This window comes from Mytilus galloprovincialis, chromosome 3, assembly GCF_965363235.1.
Source record: "Mytilus galloprovincialis chromosome 3, xbMytGall1.hap1.1, whole genome shotgun sequence".
NCBI lineage: Eukaryota > Metazoa > Mollusca > Bivalvia > Mytilida > Mytilidae > Mytilus > Mytilus galloprovincialis.
Genome location: NC_134840.1, coordinates 92318383 through 92341965, shown reverse-complemented (window position 1 = coordinate 92341965; position 23583 = coordinate 92318383). Strand labels below are relative to the sequence as shown.

At 35.0% G+C, this 23583-nt stretch overlaps 2 protein-coding genes across 2 annotated transcripts; one reads left to right on the top strand and one right to left on the bottom strand.

The window, feature by feature from the left end:
• Positions 1–2349: 2349 nt before the first annotated feature.
• Positions 2350–4503, bottom strand: LOC143069392 (testis-specific serine/threonine-protein kinase 3-like). Its single transcript, XM_076244006.1, has one exon. It carries the CDS (start codon positions 4147–4149, stop codon positions 3322–3324), a length of 828 nt encoding a protein of 275 aa, XP_076100121.1. The 5' UTR covers positions 4150–4503; the 3' UTR covers positions 2350–3321.
• Positions 4504–8797: 4294 nt separating this feature from the next.
• LOC143069393 (putative oxidoreductase SERP2049) lies at positions 8798–16480 on the top strand. The gene is made up of 7 exons (XM_076244008.1): positions 8798–8941; positions 11973–12052; positions 12328–12417; positions 13051–13155; positions 14282–14396; positions 15071–15249; positions 16221–16480. Exons 1-7 carry the CDS (start codon positions 8923–8925, stop codon positions 16401–16403), a joined length of 771 nt encoding a protein of 256 aa, XP_076100123.1. The 5' UTR covers positions 8798–8922; the 3' UTR covers positions 16404–16480.
• Positions 16481–23583: the final 7103 nt, after the last annotated feature.

The window sequence follows — 23583 nt, the reverse complement described above, 5'->3', positions numbered from 1 at the left end:
CCATAGAGGTAGCGTCACTATCGGAGAATGGGAAAGCTCCGAAGAGCATGACGTAGAGCATAACTCCCATACTCCACATATCGGCTTTCATGGTGTTGTGTTCCATTCCCATAATAACTTCTGGGGCAGCGTATGGGAGGTTTCCACAAAATTCTTCAGATTCGGCAACAATATCGGACGACTTGGCAAATCCAAAGTCGGCCAATTTGACACAACCATTAGACAACAAGACGTTTTCTAATTTAATGTCATTGTGGGCGATTCCAATTGAGTGGCAGTATTCGATTGCTTTGACAACCTGAGAGAAGAGAGAGAGGGTGGCTTCAACGGACATGAGACCGTTTTTCATTATGTATTCAAAAACATCTCCGAATTCAGCGAATTCCATCAAAACGAAGGCAAATTCTTCGGCTTCGATGATTTCAATGGCTTCGACGATGTTTTCGTGTTTGAGGCTGAGAAAAGCTTCAAACTCAGTTGAGGTTTTGATGACTTTCTTTATTGCAACTTTACCGAATATTTCGCTAGAGGCAGAGAAAACTTCTTCAGTAAGAGCTACAACATTTGAGAGTCCACTGTTCATTAAAAATTCCATTTTAAACTGGCGTGGATGTGATGTGATAAAGATACCAAATAGAGAAATGCAAGCCTTATATAGTGAATCGGCCGATATGGCCTCTTCCATGTCTTGATGTTCAAGGGGAGACAAGTCTTAATAAATGCTTCCTTACATAATTAAATAGTACATTTTTGGAAATAGCTCCCCTTTTCATTAATGGTACCTACTCTTGCAAACGGTTAACATTTCTAAGGCATTTTTCTTATATGTTTACCGTTACCATAAACTTTTCCATAGCTTGTGACTGCGATGTTTACCGTAACCATAAAAATTCTATCAAAGGTTTACCGTAGCTCAATTAGTATAAGAGTATACTCTGCAGTTTACCGTTTCTTCGCACGCTGAAGGTTTACCACAACAAACTAAACGATATTAAATCACTGCCTGAATGTTCAACGGGATATTTGCTTCCAATTTATTCAACGAGTTTCGGGATTAGAGAAGACAAAAAAACTGTATGCTGATACGGTAAACTGGACTATAAAGTATAATACTGGGTCCTTTTATTTTTGTATTGCATCTTTGTTTACCGTACCCTCATACAATTAGTTTACCTAGATTATGGGTGTTCAGCCGCTCGACACAAGGTGAAGCTCTCTGGCTCGCGGCTGATATGTTTCGATATCAATGGACAGAAACCCTGAAACATTACCTATCAATATCCTTATCTTGTTTCTCAAACATTTAATACAAAGGAACGGGAAACTGAAATGTTAAAGGACTGTTTGGTGATACGGTAAACTAGACTAACAAATAGTCTTAATCACTTAGCAGTGTCTCATTGATAAAACAAGAAGTAAAAGATGTGCCAATCCTGTAGACCAAACGTTGACATTTGTTTACCGTAACCGCATATCGTATTTGATCAAGTTACATTAAAAGAAGGTCCACACGGTTTACCGTAACAACAGCTCAGACAAAAAAAAAAGGCATCCTTGAAATCACAACATTGTGATTTCAAGGATGCTTAATTATGTGTTTAAAACTGGCTCAAGGCAAGACGGACTGAGCTTGCATTAGCGCGTTTTTCAATAGAGGGTTCAAGCATAGAGGAGATGAGAGACTTTAACGTTTCGTTAGTGTTTTCTGGGAAAGAGAGGGTGATTGGACCATAGAGGTAGCGTCACTATCGGAGAATGGGAAAGCTCCGAAGAGCATGACGTAGAGCATAACTCCCATACTCCACATATCGGCTTTCATGGTGTTGTGTTCCATTCCCATAATAACTTCTGGGGCAGCGTATGGGAGGGTTCCACAAAATTCTTCAGATTCGGCAACAATATCGGACGACTTGGCAAATCCAAAGTCGGCCAATTTGACACAACCATTAGACAACAAGACGTTTTCTAATTTAATGTCATTGTGGGCGATTCCAATTGAGTGGCAGTATTCGATTGCTTTGACAACCTGAGAGAAGAGAGAGAGGGTGGCTTCAACGGACATGAGACCGTTTTTCATTATGTATTCAAAAACATCTCCGAATTCAGCGAATTCCATCAAAACGAAGGCAAATTCTTCGGCTTCGATGATTTCAATGGCTTCGACGATGTTTTCGTGTTTGAGGCTGAGAAAAGCTTCAAACTCAGTTGAGGTTTTGATGACTTTCTTTATTGCAACTTTACCGAATATTTCGCTAGAGGCAGAGAAAACTTCTTCAGTAAGAGCTACAACATTTGAGAGTCCACTGTTCATTAAAAATTCCATTTTAAACTGGCGTGGATATGATAAAGATACCAAATAGAGAAATGCAAGCCTTATATAGTGAATCGGCCGATATGGCCTCTTCCATGTCTTGATGTTCAAGGGGAGACAAGTCTTAATAAATGCTTCCTTACATAATTAAATAGTACATTTTTGGAAATAGCTCCCCTTTTCATTAATGGTACCTACTCTTGCAAACGGTTAACATTTCTAAGGCATTTTTCTTATATGTTTACCGTTACCATAAACTTTTCCATAGCTTGTGACTGCGATGTTTACCGTAACCATAAAAATTCTATCAAAGGTTTACCGTAGCTCAATTAGTATAAGAGTATACTCTGCAGTTTACCGTTTCTTCGCACGCTGAAGGTTTACCACAACAAACTAAACGATATTAAATCACTGCCTGAATGTTCAACGGGATATTTGCTTCCAATTTATTCAACGAGTTTCGGGATTAGAGAAGACAAAAAAACTGTATGCTGATACGGTAAACTGGACTATAAAGTATAATACTGGGTCCTTTTATTTTGGTATTGCATCTTTGTTTACCGTACCCTCATACAATTAGTTTACCTAGATTATGGGTGTTCAGCCGCTCGACACAAGGTGAAGCTCTCTGGCTCGCGGCTGATATGTTTCGATATCAATGGACAGAAACCCTGAAACATTACCTATCAATATCCTTATCTTGTTTCTCAAACATTTAATACAAAGGAACGGGAAACTGAAATGTTAAAGGACTGTTTGGTGATACGGTAAACTAGACTAACAAATAGTCTTAATCACTTAGCAGTGTCTCATTGATAAAACAAGAAGTAAAAGATGTGCCAATCCTGTAGACCAAACGTTGACATTTGTTTACCGTAACCGCATATCGTATTTGATCAAGTTACATTAAAAGAAGGTCCGCACGGTTTACCGTAACAACAGCTCAGACAAAAAAAAAAGGCATCCTTGAAATCACAACATTGTGATTTCAAGGATGCTTAATTATGTGTTTAAAACTGGCTCAAGGCAAGACGGACTGAGCTTGCATTAGCGCGTTTTTCAACAGAGGGTTCAAGCATAGAGGAGATGAGAGACTTTAACGTTTCGTTAGTGTTTTCTGGGAAAGAGAGGGTGTTGGAGATTTGAGATTGGACCATAGAGGTAGCGTCACTATCGGAGAATGGGAAAGCTCCGAAGAGCATGACGTAGAGCATAACTCCCATACTCCACATATCGGCTTTCATGGTGTTGTGTTCCATTCCCATAATAACTTCTGGGGCAGCGTATGGGAGGTTTCCACAAAATTCTTCAGATTCGGCAACAATATCGGACGACTTGGCAAATCCAAAGTCGGCCAATTTGACACAACCATTAGACAACAAGACGTTTTCTAATTTAATGTCATTGTGGGCGATTCCAATTGAGTGGCAGTATTCGATTGCTTTGACAACCTGAGAGAAGAGAGAGAGGGTGGCTTCAACGGACATGAGACCGTTTTTCATTATGTATTCAAAAACATCTCCGAATTCAGCGAATTCCATCAAAACGAAGGCAAATTCTTCGGCTTCGATGATTTCAATGGCTTCGACGATGTTTTCGTGTTTGAGGCTGAGAAAAGCTTCAAACTCAGTTGAGGTTTTGATGACTTTCTTTATTGCAACTTTACCGAATATTTCGCTAGAGGCAGAGAAAACTTCTTCAGTAAGAGCTACAACATTTGAGAGTCCACTGTTCATTAAAAATTCCATTTTAAACTGGCGTGGATGTGATGTGATAAAGATACCAAATAGAGAAATGCAAGCCTTATATAGTGAATCGGCCGATATGGCCTCTTCCATGTCTTGATGTTCAAGGGGAGACAAGTCTTAATAAATGCTTCCTTACATAATTAAATAGTACATTTTTGGAAATAGCTCCCCTTTTCATTAATGGTACCTACTCTTGCAAACGGTTAACATTTCTAAGGCATTTTTCTTATATGTTTACCGTTACCATAAACTTTTCCATAGCTTGTGACTGCGATGTTTACCGTAACCATAAAAATTCTATCAAAGGTTTACCGTAGCTCAATTAGTATAAGAGTATACTCTGCAGTTTACCGTTTCTTCGCACGCTGAAGGTTTACCACAACAAACTAAACGATATTAAATCACTGCCTGAATGTTCAACGGGATATTTGCTTCCAATTTATTCAACGAGTTTCGGGATTAGAGAAGACAAAAAAACTGTATGCTGATACGGTAAACTGGACTATAAAGTATAATACTGGGTCCTTTTATTTTTGTATTGCATCTTTGTTTACCGTACCCTCATACAATTAGTTTACCTAGATTATGGGTGTTCAGCCGCTCGACACAAGGTGAAGCTCTCTGGCTCGCGGCTGATATGTTTCGATATCAATGGACAGAAACCCTGAAACATTACCTATCAATATCCTTATCTTGTTTCTCAAACATTTAATACAAAGGAACGGGAAACTGAAATGTTAAAGGACTGTTTGGTGATACGGTAAACTAGACTAACAAATAGTCTTAATCACTTAGCAGTGTCTCATTGATAAAACAAGAAGTAAAAGATGTGCCAATCCTGTAGACCAAACGTTGACATTTGTTTACCGTAACCGCATATCGTATTTGATCAAGTTACATTAAAAGAAGGTCCACACGGTTTACCGTAACAACAGCTCAGACAAAAAAAAAAGGCATCCTTGAAATCACAACATTGTGATTTCAAGGATGCTTAATTATGTGTTTAAAACTGGCTCAAGGCAAGACGGACTGAGCTTGCATTAGCGCGTTTTTCAATAGAGGGTTCAAGCATAGAGGAGATGAGAGACTTTAACGTTTCGTTAGTGTTTTCTGGGAAAGAGAGGGTGATTGGACCATAGAGGTAGCGTCACTATCGGAGAATGGGAAAGCTCCGAAGAGCATGACGTAGAGCATAACTCCCATACTCCACATATCGGCTTTCATGGTGTTGTGTTCCATTCCCATAATAACTTCTGGGGCAGCGTATGGGAGGGTTCCACAAAATTCTTCAGATTCGGCAACAATATCGGACGACTTGGCAAATCCAAAGTCGGCCAATTTGACACAACCATTAGACAAGACGTTTTCTAATTTAATGTCATTGTGGGCGATTCCAATTGAGTGGCAGTATTCGATTGCTTTGACAACCTGAGAGAAGAGAGAGAGGGTGGCTTCAACGGACATGAGACCGTTTTTCATTATGTATTCAAAAACATCTCCGAATTCAGCGAATTCCATCAAAACGAAGGCAAATTCTTCGGCTTCGATGATTTCAATGGCTTCGACGATGTTTTCGTGTTTGAGGCTGAGAAAAGCTTCAAACTCAGTTGAGGTTTTGATGACTTTCTTTATTGCAACTTTACCGAATATTTCGCTAGAGGCAGAGAAAACTTCTTCAGTAAGAGCTACAACATTTGAGAGTCCACTGTTCATTAAAAATTCCATTTTAAACTGGCGTGGATGTGATGTGATAAAGATACCAAATAGAGAAATGCAAGCCTTATATAGTGAATCGGCCGATATGGCCTCTTCCATGTCTTGATGTTCAAGGGGAGACAAGTCTTAATAAATGCTTCCTTACATAATTAAATAGTACATTTTTGGAAATAGCTCCCCTTTTCATTAATGGTACCTACTCTTGCAAACGGTTAACATTTCTAAGGCATTTTTCTTATATGTTTACCGTTACCATAAACTTTTCCATAGCTTGTGACTGCGATGTTTACCGTAACCATAAAAATTCTATCAAAGGTTTACCGTAGCTCAATTAGTATAAGAGTATACTCTGCAGTTTACCGTTTCTTCGCACGCTGAAGGTTTACCACAACAAACTAAACGATATTAAATCACTGCCTGAATGTTCAACGGGATATTTGCTTCCAATTTATTCAACGAGTTTCGGGATTAGAGAAGACAAAAAAACTGTATGCTGATACGGTAAACTGGACTATAAAGTATAATACTGGGTCCTTTTATTTTGGTATTGCATCTTTGTTTACCGTACCCTCATACAATTCGGCAAATTCCATCAAAACGAAGGCAAATTCTTCGGTTCGATGATTTCATTTTCTGGTTAAAAATAGGCGATTTACTCAGATAATCATCCACCGTGCACATTTCACAATCACACAAAATGTCCGAATTTTCGAAAGTATGACGATTATTCTTTGAGAAAAATATAAATTCAATCAGCTTACCATACTTATCATCTAGTAACAATATCCCATTTACAACATGGAAGTTTTATTAAGGATTTTTAAGGGACTTTATTCGTGGGTACTGAACTGGTATCCCGTCAACTGGAATCCTACTCCATATTGGATAAAATGCGATTTGATAGTTACTTTAAAAACTGCATAAGAATAAAATTTGGAAAATAAAATTTGTTGTAGACAGTTTATAAAAGGTTTTTCATATCAAATTATGTATATCCTCAAGAATAATCTATAATGTATTTCTTGGCTGCAAGAATTTCATGAACTGTTTGAAAACATTAATACCAGCTTAAAAGAGGGACGAAAGATACCAGAGGAACAGTCAAAAATAAACTGACAACACCATGGCTAAAAATGAAAAAGACATTTACAGACAAATACTAGTACACAAGACACAACATAGAAAACTATAGGTTGCATTTCTGTAAATATTGACAATGCAATTTCCCATTACGGCTAAAACTGTACCAATTTTACTATGAAGTTTTGAAAAAAATCTTATCCTAGAATGCACTACAATTTTTTTCAAAGGTCAAAATATAGGGCTGTGCGGCATATTTTCAACGTTTATATGCCCTGAACTTTTCAGAGTATGATAAACTTGGTTACATCTTCTGACATCAGACTCAGACTTCTCTTGAACTGAATTTTAATGTGCGTATTGTTATGCGTTTACTTTTCTACATTGGTTAGAGGTATAGGGGGAGGGTTGAGATCTCACAAACATATTTAACCCCGCCGCATTTTTGCGCCTGTCCCAAGTCAGGAGCCCCTGGCCTTTGTTAGTCTTGTATTATTTTAATTTTAGTTTCTTGTGTACAATTTGGAAATTAGTATGGCGTTCATTATCACTGGACTAGTATATATTTGTTTAGGGGCCAGCTGAAGGACGCCTCCGGGTGCGGGAATTTCTCGCTACATTGAAGACCTGTTGGTGACCCTCTGCTGTTGTTTTTTATTTGGTCGGGTTGTTGTCTCTTTGACACATTCCCCATTTCCATTCTCAATTTTAACACTAATTTTCTTAACTACCCCTACCTCGAATGAAGGGTTACCACAGATTTCAATGTAAACAATATGCACATGTATATTTACTGGTAACATTCCCAAGTTGTGTCTCTATGAGATGGAACACAAGAGAGCATAATTGGGAACCAGTATGTAAACAAAATTAATTTTCTATGAATATTCTAAATCTCCCCAAAAGAGGCGTGGTTTGAGAAACAGCTGTATTTACAAAGTGCAACCCAGAGGCGGATTTAGGGGGGGGCAGGAGGCCCGGGCCCCCCCCCCCCTTTTTGGGAAAAAATTTGGTTGCTTATATAGGGAATCACTGAAGCGTGACTGGAGCGGGCCCCCTCTTAGGTTAGTCAGTGGGCCCCCACTTATGAAAATTTCTGGATCCGCCACTGCTTGAACCTATAGACTAAGCAACACGAACCCCACCATAAACACTTGCATTACTTATTATCTTTGTTACTGAGTCTGTGTATACATCTGACGCGAAACTTACATTCACCAGGAACAGTCAAACCAAAAAATCTGAAAACCAAATGAATATTAGTAATTGTATTTAACATGGATGCTTCGATTATTTATATTTTGCGTGTTTAAAGAAGCCAAATGACAACAGTATAATGACTAAATCATTTTGTTTGAAATTAAATATTCATTAAATAAGACTATACTGTATAGTATAATGTTAAGTACGTAAAAAGTAAAATCACAAAAATACTGAACTCAGAGGAAAATCAATTCGGAAAGTCCATAATCACATGGCAAAATCAAATAACAAAACGCATCAAAAACGAATGGACAAGAACTGTCATATTCCTGACTTGGTACAGGCATTTTCAAATGTAGAAAATGGTGGATTGAACCTGGTTTTGATGTTAAGTACGTAAGAGTTTGATGTTTACCAAAAGGTTTTTGTAATTTGACATCAAATATTTTACAGAAATATTAAAGTGAGAGAAAAAAATCGAGACGAACAATAACTGAAATTTATAAAAACATATAGAAGTGTAAAAATTATGTGTTTCTTCGTTTCATTAAGTCGGTATGCAGATTGAAGTCAGAGCTTCGTGATCTAAAATAAGCATGTCTACGGGCACGTTTAGGAAAATCACAGAGGGGATACTTCAAAAAAGATTCAGTTCCCGCATTCAGCAAACTGATCAATTTTTTGTGAATTCCAATACTTATTCTAGATCGAGTGTTTGCTTTCAGAATGAGTCACGTTTAGTGTTTCACTATGACCGCCGCGTATGTTTGTTATTCTAATTATTGACCGGGTTAACATTAGCCCTTCACAAAAATACTTACCTGTGTTATAAAACTTTTTGTGAAACGGTGATAAAAATACTGTATGATAATGAAATATTCGGGTAAGTAAATTATTATCGCTATTTTGTTATTTAAGTAAATTTAAGCATGTGTAATTTATTTACTGGCTGTGATACAGTGTGAATTCGTTTTGTTAACAGCTTCAGACACAATTGACCTTTCTATTTCGTTATCATAGGGGCGAGTACAGGAGAACTGTTATGCAATATTCTATTACTATGTTAGTGTAAGGTCTTAGGTGTGTGGTATTTAAATACATTAGAAAACTGAACATTCAGTGCAAATAATGAAAAATACCGTTCGAAATCATGTCTTCGTTAAATATAGTACGCTACGCGATGCAAACTTAAATATTAACAGTTCTTGTCCGCAACAATGTTCGAGCAATTCACTAATTCATTTATTCATTAACTGATTTATAAAATATTATCTTGATAAAAAAATAAGGAGACTGTGGTATGATTACCAAAGAGACCAACTCCTTACCACCAAAGTTTGAATTACAAGTGGATGAAATATAGGCAACCGTACGGCCTTCAACGACGAGAAAAAAACCATGCCGTATTGTCGGGTTTTAAAAAAAAACCCAGTCATGATAGATTTGAAATAACCCAATTGAGAAAACATGCAGGCTTATTTATAACATTTTTAACAATTTACGAAAACAAAATGACAGACATGAACCAATGACAACCACTGAACTACAGGCCAATGACTTAAAGCAGGCACATAAAGAAGCGGGGTTAAACACATCCTGGGACAGTGTTGTAACAGTACATCAAAAGAACAAACTATAAAAATCAGTTGAAAAGTTTTTAAGTCATCAGATCAGTACTAGTACAATGATGAAAAACATGTAACAGAAACACAGATCGGACATGGCAGCGAATTAATACATCCCTCAAAACGAAAAAGGCATCATGTACAAATCTGAGAACACTCGCAGTTACTGATAGTTAGTTCAAAACCAATAACAACTGTTAAAAAAATCATGTATTGAGGTCATTGCTAGGGAAAATACGGTAATATTTATTTAAGGTCAATAGCCTTGGCCAGTGAGATGAAGATTGTTACAAGTTTAGTCTTATACAAAGATTTTAGTGTTTAATAAAATATCTTTTAGTGAGGATTGTAGGTATACCAAATGGTATGGTCAAATACCTTAAGGTCAAATTTGAAGTTTTTTTTGTGTTTATGACACCACAGTGGACCTGCAATGGTCATTTCTGTATACTATACTTTCCCACCACCCGCCACACCCCTTTTGAATTTGATCCCCCACTGGTGAACTGATATCATCTATACTCTCTTCTAAACTTGAAAACATGCATAATGTACTATCATGATATCAAAGACCTGCAATGGTCATTTCTGTATACTATACTTTCCCCCCACCGCCACACCCCTTTTGATTTTGATCCCCCACTGGTGAACTGATATCATCTATACTCTCTTCTAAACTTGAAAACATGCATAATGTACTATCATGATATCAAATTATATGCATATGTAATTAATTAATGTATACTTGAAAGTAAAAAAAAAAAATTGACACATATTGGAGGAATTTCAAGAAAATCAAATTTAATCCGATACAGTTATACTAAGTTATATGGTGTTTTGGTTTTTTTTTTTATTACATTTCATTTGCCTTTATCGACCTAAAGGGGGTTCTGCACTAATCATGCGTCAGCGATTCCGTATATAATCTACCATATGTTCCCACTAAAGGGGTGGCCCGGGCCCCGAGACCCTCTCTTTTGGTTACGCCTATGGTTTGTAATAAACGGTTCCGGTGCGGGATTTTCTGGTCGTATTTAAGACCCACTGATAGCCTTCGGTTGTTTTCTACTCTTTGGCGGGTTGTTGTCTCTTTGACACATTCCCAATTTCCATTCTCAATTTTATATAAATCTTAACTGGTATCCCGTGTATATGAAATATGAATTATTGGTTGAGCAATAATGTCTTTGGCCATCATTCTCAAAACCAAACACGCATAGTACTGAAAGTTTAACTTGTAAAACTATATACTTAGTACATCAGATTCTGCCACACAATCTCATTATGTTCGATATTCATCCACTCGAGATAAAGGTCAAATTTAAAACTCTGAAGTTGTATTTTTGTAAATTGTCAAATTAAAAATCATTAAAACATTTGTTATGGCGGGGAATAACACGAGACAAATTTTATCGTGGTTCATCAAAATTTATCAAACTTGTCACAACCAGAATGAGAGAGTATAATAATTTCTTCAAATATTGGTTTATCCTTGAAATCATACGTTTTACATTCATGATTAGGGTTGACGAATTAGGTTGATTTTCGATTTTTCGATTTTCAATTTTTATCTTTTCGTAATTTAAAAAATGTATAGAAATTCCGAGGGCTCTACATATTCATTTCAACATATATTTTCGTAACGTTTTATTTTTGTCATAGAGGTCGTTTTGAATATTGCCGCATCTTAGGAAAATAAAATAACACTTATTTTACAATACTCTTTATGAAAATAGTACATGTTTAGGTAAAGAAATTTATTAGATAGCAATTTAATCCAAATAATCCCCCCCCTTATTTTTTAATGATGAATAGATTAAAGGCAAAGCTTTTGTCGCCGAGTTGTTGCTCTTAAGAAAGTGTGAACAGGTCAGAACCACTGTCGCCCAGAGGGAATGCATAAAACATTTTGATTGAATGCGTCAACTTTGATGTTACTTTTTTTAAACTACAAACACATGACATGAGAGCTGTTAACTGACTTCAAGACCAACCCACTTTCTGACCTTGGCAGGTTTTACAAATACTTTTAACGACTTTTTAGCGACGTCATTCATGTTTAAAATTTTCAAGTTTCTGTAATGGCAAGTTTCAAGAAGAATATAAATATAGGAAAATGCGGTACGTATGATTGCCAATGAAACAACTATTCAACAGAGCCCAATTGATTTTCGCAGTTAAAAAGGTAACAATGACCAAGCAAACAGCAAAACCTAAACCGCATAGTACGACCAGCTAGAAAAGGCGCTTATGAAGTTGTATATATATGTCTAAATTTTCTATGCTCAGGCAGAGTTGCATTCATTGCTGGTGGTACAGGTATTGTTGGATCAGGATGCGCAAGATCTTTACTGAAAGAAGGAGCCAAGGTATGTCGTCATTTTGTCAACATAAATCGATATTTGAGGATGATCTCTAAGTTTTTTTATTTTTAGCTTTTTTTTTTTTATAAATTGACGGTTTGCACCATGAGTCAAATTCGTTCCCATTCCCGAAGCATCCATCTTCGATTTCAGACATATGTTTTCAACAAGTTTAAAATTTGTTCTCCTGTATACTTCACGTATTCCAAGAATTTCTAAAAGTATTTTCCAAGTTGGTAATCCGGTTTTTACATAAAAATTATATTAATTTTGATATTTAGGTAGCTGTTAGTTCAAGGTCTCAACAGCGCTTAGATGATCTGAAGAAGAGTTTCAGTGCAGACTTACAGAAAAATCTGATACTTATTGCGGTGAGTTTTGTAGAAACTCTGTTATGTGTTTGTGCTGTATTCTAACAAATGGAGTCAGTGCGAAGATTTATCTTGAATCGTATGCTAAATATGATAAGTTTTGATCACGTATTTTGGTCCCCAAAAAGGGAATCTATGAGGGAAATACTGGAAAGGAGTCATGTCACGGCAAGTGTTTCCCCATCACAAACAATTTCGACTCCGACTATCGTAGTCAGGTTCAGATATCAACCAATCAAATTACTGGATTTAGTGTTTCGATCACACATTTTTTCTCTCAAATTACTGAGTAAAGTTTAATGTCCAAGAGAGCAAAATTTGTTAGTTCGTAACTAGCAAAGTGACAAAAATTGTCAAAGATCGGTAACTTTGTCTCATGGATTCAGCAGTTTTTGAAATGGAAATGTATCGAATTTATGTTGTACAGTCGGACTCGCGCATTTGTTTTAATTTTATAAAAGTGAAATTTCTAACTGTATGATTTTTAAAAATCTGTGATCCACTTTATAAAATACTATGACCTCATTCAAGTTGTTTTAATTACTAGTATACATGTTTTAGGACTAACGAAATATATTGTTTTTGAAACATGACGTACGATGTTTTGAAAAAATTATTATCTTCTCGCTACAGGAAGACATTGGAACTGAAGCTGGCGCAAAGAAAATTCTTAAAATTTTACAGGAACAACATGGCGGCGTTCATCACGTGTTGTCTGCCTTTGGTAAATGGTGGGAGGTAGTAAACAATATGTTAAACAGTTTAGCTTAAAATGAATATCAAAGTGTCATACAATTTTCAGTGTATATGGTCATAGGTTTTAGAAGATGTGGTATGAGTGCCATTGAGACAACTTTCCATCCAATTCACAATGTGTAAAAGTAAACGATTATAGGTAAAAGTACGGTCTTCAACACGGAGCCTTGACTCACATCGAACATCAATCTATAAAAAATACATTACAGCCGATTGCATTGAGTGTGTAGGTAAAGGTAATATCTTTGGTAAGCTTGCTTGTTAGTTGAACCATGTAGTCATTATAAGGTAAGGTATACTACCCTCCTCTCGAAGTACCCTAGTCTTACAAATATAGTGTGTATCTGTCAGACTTATCTACTCATATAGAAGGGTAGTTTACCTATTAAACCTAATAATTAAATTCAAATTAAATCTTTATTGCCATAAAACTACATATTTATAGTATTTGACACAACATAACAAAATGAAAATAAAAAATAACAATTACTTCACGGTTCAGCTAGCAAGTTATTACCTTTATCTACACAGGCAATGCAATCAGCTGTAGTTACCAAGATTACTCTGTTTCGCCATATGCTACTTGTTCTCAACGTCACAATAAATGAATGAGAGTATTTTTATTATTTTGTCTAGTAGGAAATTAGATAACTCTAAAAATCAGTTAATCCTTTAAAAAAACAGCTACATGAATGTTTTCAATCTGTGTTACTTAAAAACTTTAGAGTGAACTTGTAAAAATCGTTGATTGAACGAAGAGTTATGTCCACTATCCTAGGATTAAACATGTTTCAGATTTTGTTTCAGCTATGAAATTAATAATTATCATCAGAAATATATTTCACAATAAAAACAAATATTTAGTCTGTTTTTTAAATACCGACAGAAAACATAAGAAGAAAAGGACAAGTTATACATACCGTCGTTTGAAATGTGTGTTTGATGTAGCAATAACTGTATAAATATCATTACTGTAGTTTTTTCATGAAATAGAATTTTCAGGAAGGTCCACTGTACTAGGTTTAAACCTGCTCAGTCAGATTTTGTTTCACTTCTGAAATTCTAATTATCAGATTATCATTAATTTTGCATGAAATTTAATTTTCAGGAAGGTCCATTGACAGAACAAAGTGTGGAAGAGTTCGATAACCAGATGAACATTAGAGCTAAATCCCATTTCATTTGTTGCAAGACATTTCTACCTGTTCTAGCAAAGGAAAAAGGTATTACTGTTCTATTATCGTAACGGGAGGATGAGCTTGTTTGATGATCGTAGGATTGCAACGCAATATCTCATCCCCTCAAGTTTGGTTGTATTAACTGACTCTTTATTGACACTTCTCTTTATTAACATGGTTTCTTGTAAAATAAATCCATAACGGTGATTTTTCTTTTTTTAGTAATTATGGTGGTTCAACTTTAGGTGATTGTGAAAATAATCCATAAAGGGTATCACGTAAACTTATTTAGCATCGATGCTACCGTTTGGTTATCTTCATACAGAAAATGATATTTGTGAATTGCTATTTAAATATCTGACATCGTTGTTTATCATTTATTTACTGTCAACCCTTAATACCAACATTTTATAAACTTGGACAGAACTTCATTTCTAGTAACCAAAATTTAACGCTTTTATTTTTTTTTATTCATTTTCATGCATTTGAATGAACTTTGTTTCTCAGGTAAACATGCCAAAATTATACAATTTACACCGACATTAGCTAGATATGGCACACAATCAGCATCATGACATCAGCAATCAGGAGCAAGACAGAAGATTCCATTGAACCCTATTGGAGATGTGGTATGATTGCCAATGAGAAAACTCTCCACAAGAGAACAAAAGACACAGAAATAAACAACTGTAGGTCACTCATGTTTTTTTTCTTTTCAGATACGACTTACACATTTGTAAACGGACTGTCCTGTGAAGGCGTATTCTCACCTAACATCTCACTGCTAGCTATCGGTGCATGTGCACTCATGGGAATATCAAATTCTGCACAGGCGCAATATAAAGATTCGAACGTAGCAGTAAATGAACTTCGCATTGCAATATTTATTAAACCTAAGGTATTATTAACTGTATCACATTTTTTACTTTATGAGAAAAGGTGAAAATGGTTAAAAACCAATGAGCCCGCGGGAACATTTTTGTAAAATGGTAGGGGCAAAAATGAGAATCAAATCAAATTACTTTTCTTTTATTTATCATAAGTGTCTTGACAAGCAAATAAATTACAAATCATTGTGGAGTTCATATACTATACGATATCAGTGTAAGATTTAGAAGGCCAGTATGATGTAGCTGAAGCTGACTGGCCTTTAAAAAAAAATTGCAGAACTTTATTCGGCTGATGGCAATATGTTGCACCTGTTTCGAAGGAATGTACAATTGGCATGACTGCCTCAACATTTTAAACACGAACCCAATATATCTTTTTATGCCCCACCTACGATAGTAGAGGGGCATTATGTTTTCTGGTCTGTGCGTCCGTTCGTCCGTTCGTTCGTCCGTCCGTCCGTCCGTCCGTTCGTTCGTCCGTTCGTTCGTCCGTCCGTCCGTCCGTTCGTTCGTCCGTCCGTCCGTCCGTTCGTTCGTCCGTCCGTCTGTCCCGCTTCATGTTAAAGTTTTTGGTCAAGGTAGTTTTTGATGAAGTTGAAGTCCAATCGACTTCAAACTTAGTACACATGTTCCCTATGATATGATCTTTCTAATTTTAATGCCAAATTAGAGTTTTTACCCAAATTTCACGGTCCACTGAACATGGAAAATGATAGTGCGAGTGGGGCATTCGTGTACTGAGGACACATTCTTGTTTTCAAATGCATTTATTCTTGAGATTAATAATTCGGACATTTGAATTTTCAGTCAAAACAAAAATGGATCCAAATTAACGAAGGCAACTTCTTCTAATAATGCATTAGTTTTCGCGAATGGGTTATTTACGCTTATTTTGCAACTACCATCTGATTAGGGAGCCGTTAAAAGGATTTGGTCTAAGAAATTACGAAAATAAACTACTTTAACTTATTTTTTTCAGCTCGACAAGGACTTAACCAAAGAGGACAGAATTACAGTAGTCAATGGAATGAAGATTGATACAGTTGGTAATGACGTCATTGGAGATTTTTTTGCTGATTTCACTAGAGTTGGTAAAAGAGGTCTTATCCGTGTTACCTCCGTAAAAGATATGGAAACATATAGGAAGGATTTCCATAAGTAGATCTCTGAAGAATTTTGAATAAAATGTAGGACTTTGAAAAAAATCAGATTCAAATAAATTCTATTCCATTAAATTTAGTGTGTGTGTTGTGACTTTTTTTACTCGAGAATAATATAAGTCATTCCGAATATTGAAAGATATTCAATTTATAAAGAAAAACTCCCTTTCCAAGGTTGAAGTAAAGCGGAACAAAAGAAAAGATGCGCAATAACTTATAAGAGCAGAAGATATACATCACAATTTTATTTAAAAAGTAAAATCACAAAAATACTGAACTCCGACGAAAATTCAAAAAGGAAAGTCCATAATCAAATGGCAAATTCAAAAGCTCAAACGCATCTAACGAATGGATGACAACTGTCATATTTCTGACTTCGTACAGGCATTTATACGAGTATGAGTATTTCAAACTGATAAGGACTTTGTCTTAGATACATGATTTTTTTATTAGTTGCTTTGAACTAGCTGTCAGTAACTATGAATACTCACAGATCTGTACTAAGTGTCTTTTTGTTGTTGGGATGTACAAGTTCCCGTCCACGTCAACCCAGTGTTTTTGTTATATATTATTATTTCCGTTTGTATCAATCTAATGTGACGTTTTATTATGTGTTTAGTCTTTTTCAACTGATTTTGATAGTTTGTTCTTATGTTGAACTGTTACAAAACTGTCCCAGATTAAAGGAAGTTTGAGCAATCAAGAAAGAATAGCATTTATCCTGCAATTGGGTGTCCTACTATACAGATACAGCCCTACAGATATCGCTATGCTGTATCTGTATACTATACAGATATCGCTTTAAATAAAGCTCCGCCCACTGCCGGACTGAGTATTGTTTGAACCTGTGTGACCTCAGAATGTGTATTCCAGTTGCATTCCAATGACGATGACACTTGTCGATTTCAAAACTTGAATGTGTATGATTGTGTTACAAAATCAACCATGTCAATTTCAGCATGCATGTTTAGTGAATTTCAAGTCTGAAGCGTAGGACAATTCGTACACTTCTGTTTCAAATTTGACAATGTTTTGTTATTTGTTTTTACTGTTGAAATTAGTTGTTATGTTAAAATAGATAATTATACACCTTGAGCGATGTATTATTGTTGACCATTCGAGATTCTTTTTTTGCGAACCCGTCTTCAGCGTAATGTGTGATTTTGATATTACTACGCGGGCCTCAAGGGATTACAAATTAAATATTAATTAAATTAATTAATTAAATATGTTAGTTTTTGTGTCTTTCAAAACACAAACAATAAACAGAATTAATTGCAGGATAAAGACAATAACTGTTTAGTGTCTTTAAATATCAGCTGTATTTGTACTCGGCTCGAAACAGGTGTAGTAGCTCGCTAAAAGCTCGCATACACCTTGTTTCCTAGCCTCGTACAAATACAGCTGATATTTAAAGACACTAAACAGTTATTGTCTATATAACAATTAACGTTATTAGCAAAATCTACTAATGGATACAGAACTGCTTAACATTCTGGCCCAACTGAGTTCAAACTGCCTGATTTGTGTTCTTGGTCTCCTTATGGATATAACCTATCATATGCTCAATACATACACTTTTTATACGCCCATCAAAATTTCGACGGGACTTTTTACGGGTATACAAATGTCCAGCGTCCGCCTGCCTGTCCGTCACGGTAAACATGTTGCACCATAACAGGCGTAACTTGAGAAAAAAAAAACATATCCAAATTTCATGAAACTTAATATAGTTGTTTCTTATGATGGTCAAAAAATCTGTATACTTTTTGGTGAAAATAAGATTATAACTTTTTGAGTTACGGGACTTGGTAACTAAAACAGAGGGGTGCTTTTTTCACATGTCGCGTCGTATCTCAAAAATGGTTTATGAGTATTGCTTAAAACTTTACACACTTCTTAGGTATATGAATCTAAAGATCTGTATACTTTTTGGTGATGATTCAAATTTCATTTTAGAGTTATTGAGTTTTTTTAAAGAAAAAAGGTGGGTTTCACATATCATGCCGTATCTCGAAAACGATTTATGATAATTGCTTAAAACTTTATACACTTCTTAGATATATTAATCTTAAGATCTGTATACTTTTTGGTGATGATTCAAAATTTCATTTTAGAGTTTAGTTTTTGTTAAAAAAAACAAAGGGGGTTTTCACATGTTGCGCCGTATTTCCTAAACGATTTATGATTATTGCTAAAAACTTTATACATTTCTTAGTTATATTAATCTTAAGATCTGTAATCTTTTTGGTGATGATTCAAAATTTTATTTTAAGTAATTGAGTTTTTGGTAAAAAAAAAAAAGGGGGGGGCCTTCACATGTCGCATTGTATCTCAAAAAAAAGATTTATGATTGTTGCTTAAATTTTTACACACTTCTTAGTTATATTAATCTTAAGATCTGTATACTTTTTGGTGATGATTCAAAATTTAATTTTAGAGTTATTGGGGTGGGTTTTTTTTAAAGGGGAGTTCACATGTCGTGCCGTATCTCAAAAACAATTTATGATAATTGCTTAAAACTTTACACACTTCTTAGTTATATGTCGTGCCGTATCTCATAAATTATTTATGGTTATTGCATATAACTTAACACACACAAGACGACAGGCGTATCATGCGCTCGTGGCGCAGCTGTTTATTACAGATATCAATCCAAACATTGGCTTGCAAAGCCCCCCTCCACCCTTTTTCATAATCCTGGATCTGCACCTAATACGGGTTTCTTTGTAGTGCTATGAGCACTGTCATTTGTCTTTTCGTGATGTATCTTTTTAGTCATGTATTGTACCTTTTGATTTATTTTTTTGAAAGCATTCCATTAAAGCCTTCTTTTCGTATATTCTTATGTAGCATTTAATATTCTTTAATGATATAAGAAGTCTTCTACTATCCTTAAAGCTTTCTTTCGTCGTATTTCACAAGAGTACACATGGTGATGTCTCGCCTGTTTAACTTATCATTGAATTTATGTTGAAAGTATGTAACATGAAGGTTTCATTACAACAATGAATTACATATACCTAACATAGGTTTTCTTTGATAACGAGGTCATGGTCAGATGAATCATGCCAGAAAGACATTTACACCTTACAATCATTCACCATATGTTGTTGACCTCTTGCTTATGGTATCTGATTGACCAAAAAAATAACAAAATCTTATCATTGACTAATGAACCATGAAAATGAGGGCAATGCCAGATAATATCTGCGAAACCGACACAATCACGTAACTGTTACCTTGATCATTGATCCATAAAAAGAGGTCGAGGTCAAGTTAACGCTGTCTGACATTCATGTAGGCGTTGCAAGGAACCTACAATATACGAAATATTAGTTGTCCTACTACTCATAATATGTGAAAATGCACACGACAAAAATACACACTATTTTTCTAAGCAGTCGCCGAGTCATGAAAATGAGATCAAGGACAATGGACATATACCCGACCGAAACTAATATAAGGTATCTCTTTATACAAGGGTTTATGTATCCAGGTCTTCTACCCTATGAAATATAAAGCATTTAATTTATACAAATCGGTTACGCCGCCACCTCCGGATAGTTCTACCTGTGTCTCGCATACTGCTACTTTTGTCGCAAGTGGGAGGAAAATGAGAATTTTGCACACAACCTGTGGCTTGGAAGCTTGATGACCTATACTTTTTATTACACTCGTAATTACAAATGAAATACTAAGTATATATGTATAAGTACATGTTTTAATTATGCATGGGGGTTTTTTTCTTGGTATTTATATGCTGTAGTTTAGTTTGTTTTGTTTCGATCCATATTTGGTATAAACAAATACGTACTTTTGAAAATAACCTAGTATACTGCATTTTGGTAGAGCATACCATTTTTACACGTCAATACCACCTAAACAGCTAATCTAAAAATAATGAACAAAAATATGTGTTTTATATTGTTTAATAAAGCACTATAAAATAAAATAGACAGGCTAGTTGCACTTTGTGAATACCAATAGATATTCAAAACAGTTAGTTTTAAATAAGTTAAAAATGTATGTATGTATTTCAAAGCATAGCACTACACAGTTTCAAAACAAAATTCCCCTAAACTTCAGTTTCTCTTCCAATTGGAGACAGGCGCATCTGAGAACTTTGTTTGTCTTGGAGTTTTGTCTTTTTCTGTTGACCAAGGATAGTTTGTCGGAGTTTCAGTGCAGCACTATGGTCATCATAACGGAATGTTTCTTTTATAACAATTTCGGTACTAACAGATGACAGACATGTATCTACAAATTCCCAGCATGCCTTTCTCAAATCAGCAATGTCAAATTCAGCAGCACAACAGAGAAGTCCAACAACAGTCGAAGCATCCATGGTAACGGACCCACAGTGCAAAAACATTAAAAATGAACGGAACACTTCGATGTCATAACTATCAATTATTATGGTGGTCTTCATGCTACTTTTGGTTTGTTTCTCATCTTTGGATTTCTTTAACTTTTTCTTGCTATTCATGTCTTCCCGCGACTGCTTTACAAACATGTCACAGAAAACGCGGCTCCTTATTCCAAGTATCGACTTCAATCCATATACTGGAATTCTCTGTTCTCCAACAAGGAACATGACATCACATAAGTCTGGCATGGACAGAATATAGCGAATATTATCAATCACAGCCTGTATCTTGGTAACTTTCATCGAATCATTGGTTGACTGTATGTCATCAATATCATCTAAATCGTCGCTGTCGTCGTCTGAGGAATCATCGTCTGCTTCATCGGATGAGAAATCTGAATCGTCTGATGAATCAGCTTCAATCATTTTAGCTGTAACTGTTTTCTTGTCGTCTTTGCTTTCATCGGAGACATATACAGGAGAATCATAACCAGATGAACTCTCGTTGTCGCTCTCGTCCAGATTCAGCAACAAGACTTTTTCTCTAAGTTTAGATTTAGGAGTACTAGTAAATAAAGCCATCTTGATATTAAAGCGTGTGTGTTCGTCTTTCGGAATAGGAATATTTTTGAAATATATAAAAGTTTGTGAAATATATATACAAAGGTCATCTGTACTTTTGACATTTTGAATTTTGATATGTCAGGTCGAAGTGGCATACAGAGACAAACTTAACTTGTAGAAGATGGCATACTGAACTCTAAATGTCGGCTTGGGGTAATCAGCATGCCAAATTACATTTATGTCATGTGATTAGATTGTTAATTATAATTAATCACAATTTTTTTTAACTTTACCAAGTGTTCAGTCAAAATGTTTTTTGGGAGAATGTTTAACTGGGTATGTGTACAACAAACTAAAAAAGGAATAAGAAATCTGGGACTATTTCTCAGTCAACATAAATTGTGTATTGTAGGGTATAGTCATGCACACGGAAATAGTGAAGAAAATAAAACTTACAAAGTCGAATTAGATAATTATTTTTATTTACAATTTCTGCCATTAAATAATATATTTCAGAATATCCTATAACTAAAAAATCTGAATTCAATTAGTTTTGTTCTCAATGGAATGAATTAAATACGACTTTCTCTATATTTATTCCACTTCGAATGCTGACCATTTTGAGATCGAATTTAATGACTTCATATTTAAATTTGTGCCGAAACAGGGAAAATAGTAAGTTGCAAATCAAACAACCTTAGTGTGTTTAGATAAAACATGACTTTAACATTACTACTACTACTAAATGGAGCCGGTTTAATGGCGACTACCCTTGCGGATATTGCGCCAGAATGCCTGATTTAAAAACATTTCAAATAAATGTTTTAAAATTATTATTAATTATCTTGTGGTTAATTTATAGTGAGAAGAAAAATTTATGTGAGCTTATTATTCCGGTATTTGTAATTTAGTCTGCTTTGTTTATAAATATTAAATGATTTGGTATGTAGGTGTGTCTGTTTTTTATCCATGAAAACTGTAATACTCTTGGATAGACATATCTGACTTTTCCAAATATGCAAATCCTAGAAGGGGTCTGACATATTCCCGTACATGGTATATACATTAATACAGTTATACCGCGGCTCGTACGTCCTTGGTAAATTGTGATTCTCTGCATATTTTTTTTTCAGTCATAATACAAGTGAAATTTATATATATTTTATTTTATTTTTTGTATTAGTAATTATATTTTCAAAAATCAAGAAATTAATAGTCATGTAATAAGATGGTACACTAAATTACTTATGTATTGCAAAAAAGGGCCAATCAATTCTTGTTATTCATATAAATAGAACAACTTTGTTGCAGTGAGTTTGTGAATTCGAGTAAAAAAATTCACTTAATGATCTACTTGATTCCTAACCAACATTTATTAATGTGGTATAAAATTCTACACCACCTTCAGTAGGTCTTGCTTTGACTTTGTTAACATAGTTATTTATATACGTATACACAATAAAATACTTCAAGAAGTGGGGGGATTGCCTCCCCTGACTCACTGCAACAAAATATGGAAAACAACACGTTTTATAATTTATTGCGTCCGAAGCGCTTTTCTGGATTTACCTTCATCAGGAACGCTCAAAGCCAAACATTTGAAATCCGAAGATTAAACAACGTATGATCTATTAACTTATCAGAAAATTATATACTATCATGGATTGCATGTTATTCAATCCATCTTGTATGGGAAAGGATTTGTATAGGCACTGCCTTTTGTCCAATCTCTTTGTTTAAATGTACATTTGATATTTGAACAATAAAATATTTTGAATTGAAAAATACAAGTGAAATAGTGTAGTTTAGTTAAATTGAGTTAAAATTAGATAAACAAAATCATCGCTGATGAATTATTTACTTGCAAGAACTGTTCCTCCTCTTTTAACTGACTCAAATGTTTCACTTAACTAGATATAAAAGTAGAAATGTATTTTCTTTTACTGCGGTATTTGTCACATTTAATGAAGAAATGTCACAGTAAAATTTCCTGAATCACCCATGTACCCAAGTAAGGAATATGACAGTTGTTGTCAATTCGTTTGATGTGTTTAAGCTTTTGATTTTGCCATTTGATTAGGAACTTTCCGTTTTTAAATTTTCCTCGGAGTAGAATTTTTGTGATTTAACTTTTCAGTCATGTATTTTTTTATTATTTTTTTTTTGCTTAGCTTGGTGTTAAATGAAACCAATTTATGTCTTACAAGAAGACATTGTCTTCTTTTAGATCTAATAATAAATTTTAAAAA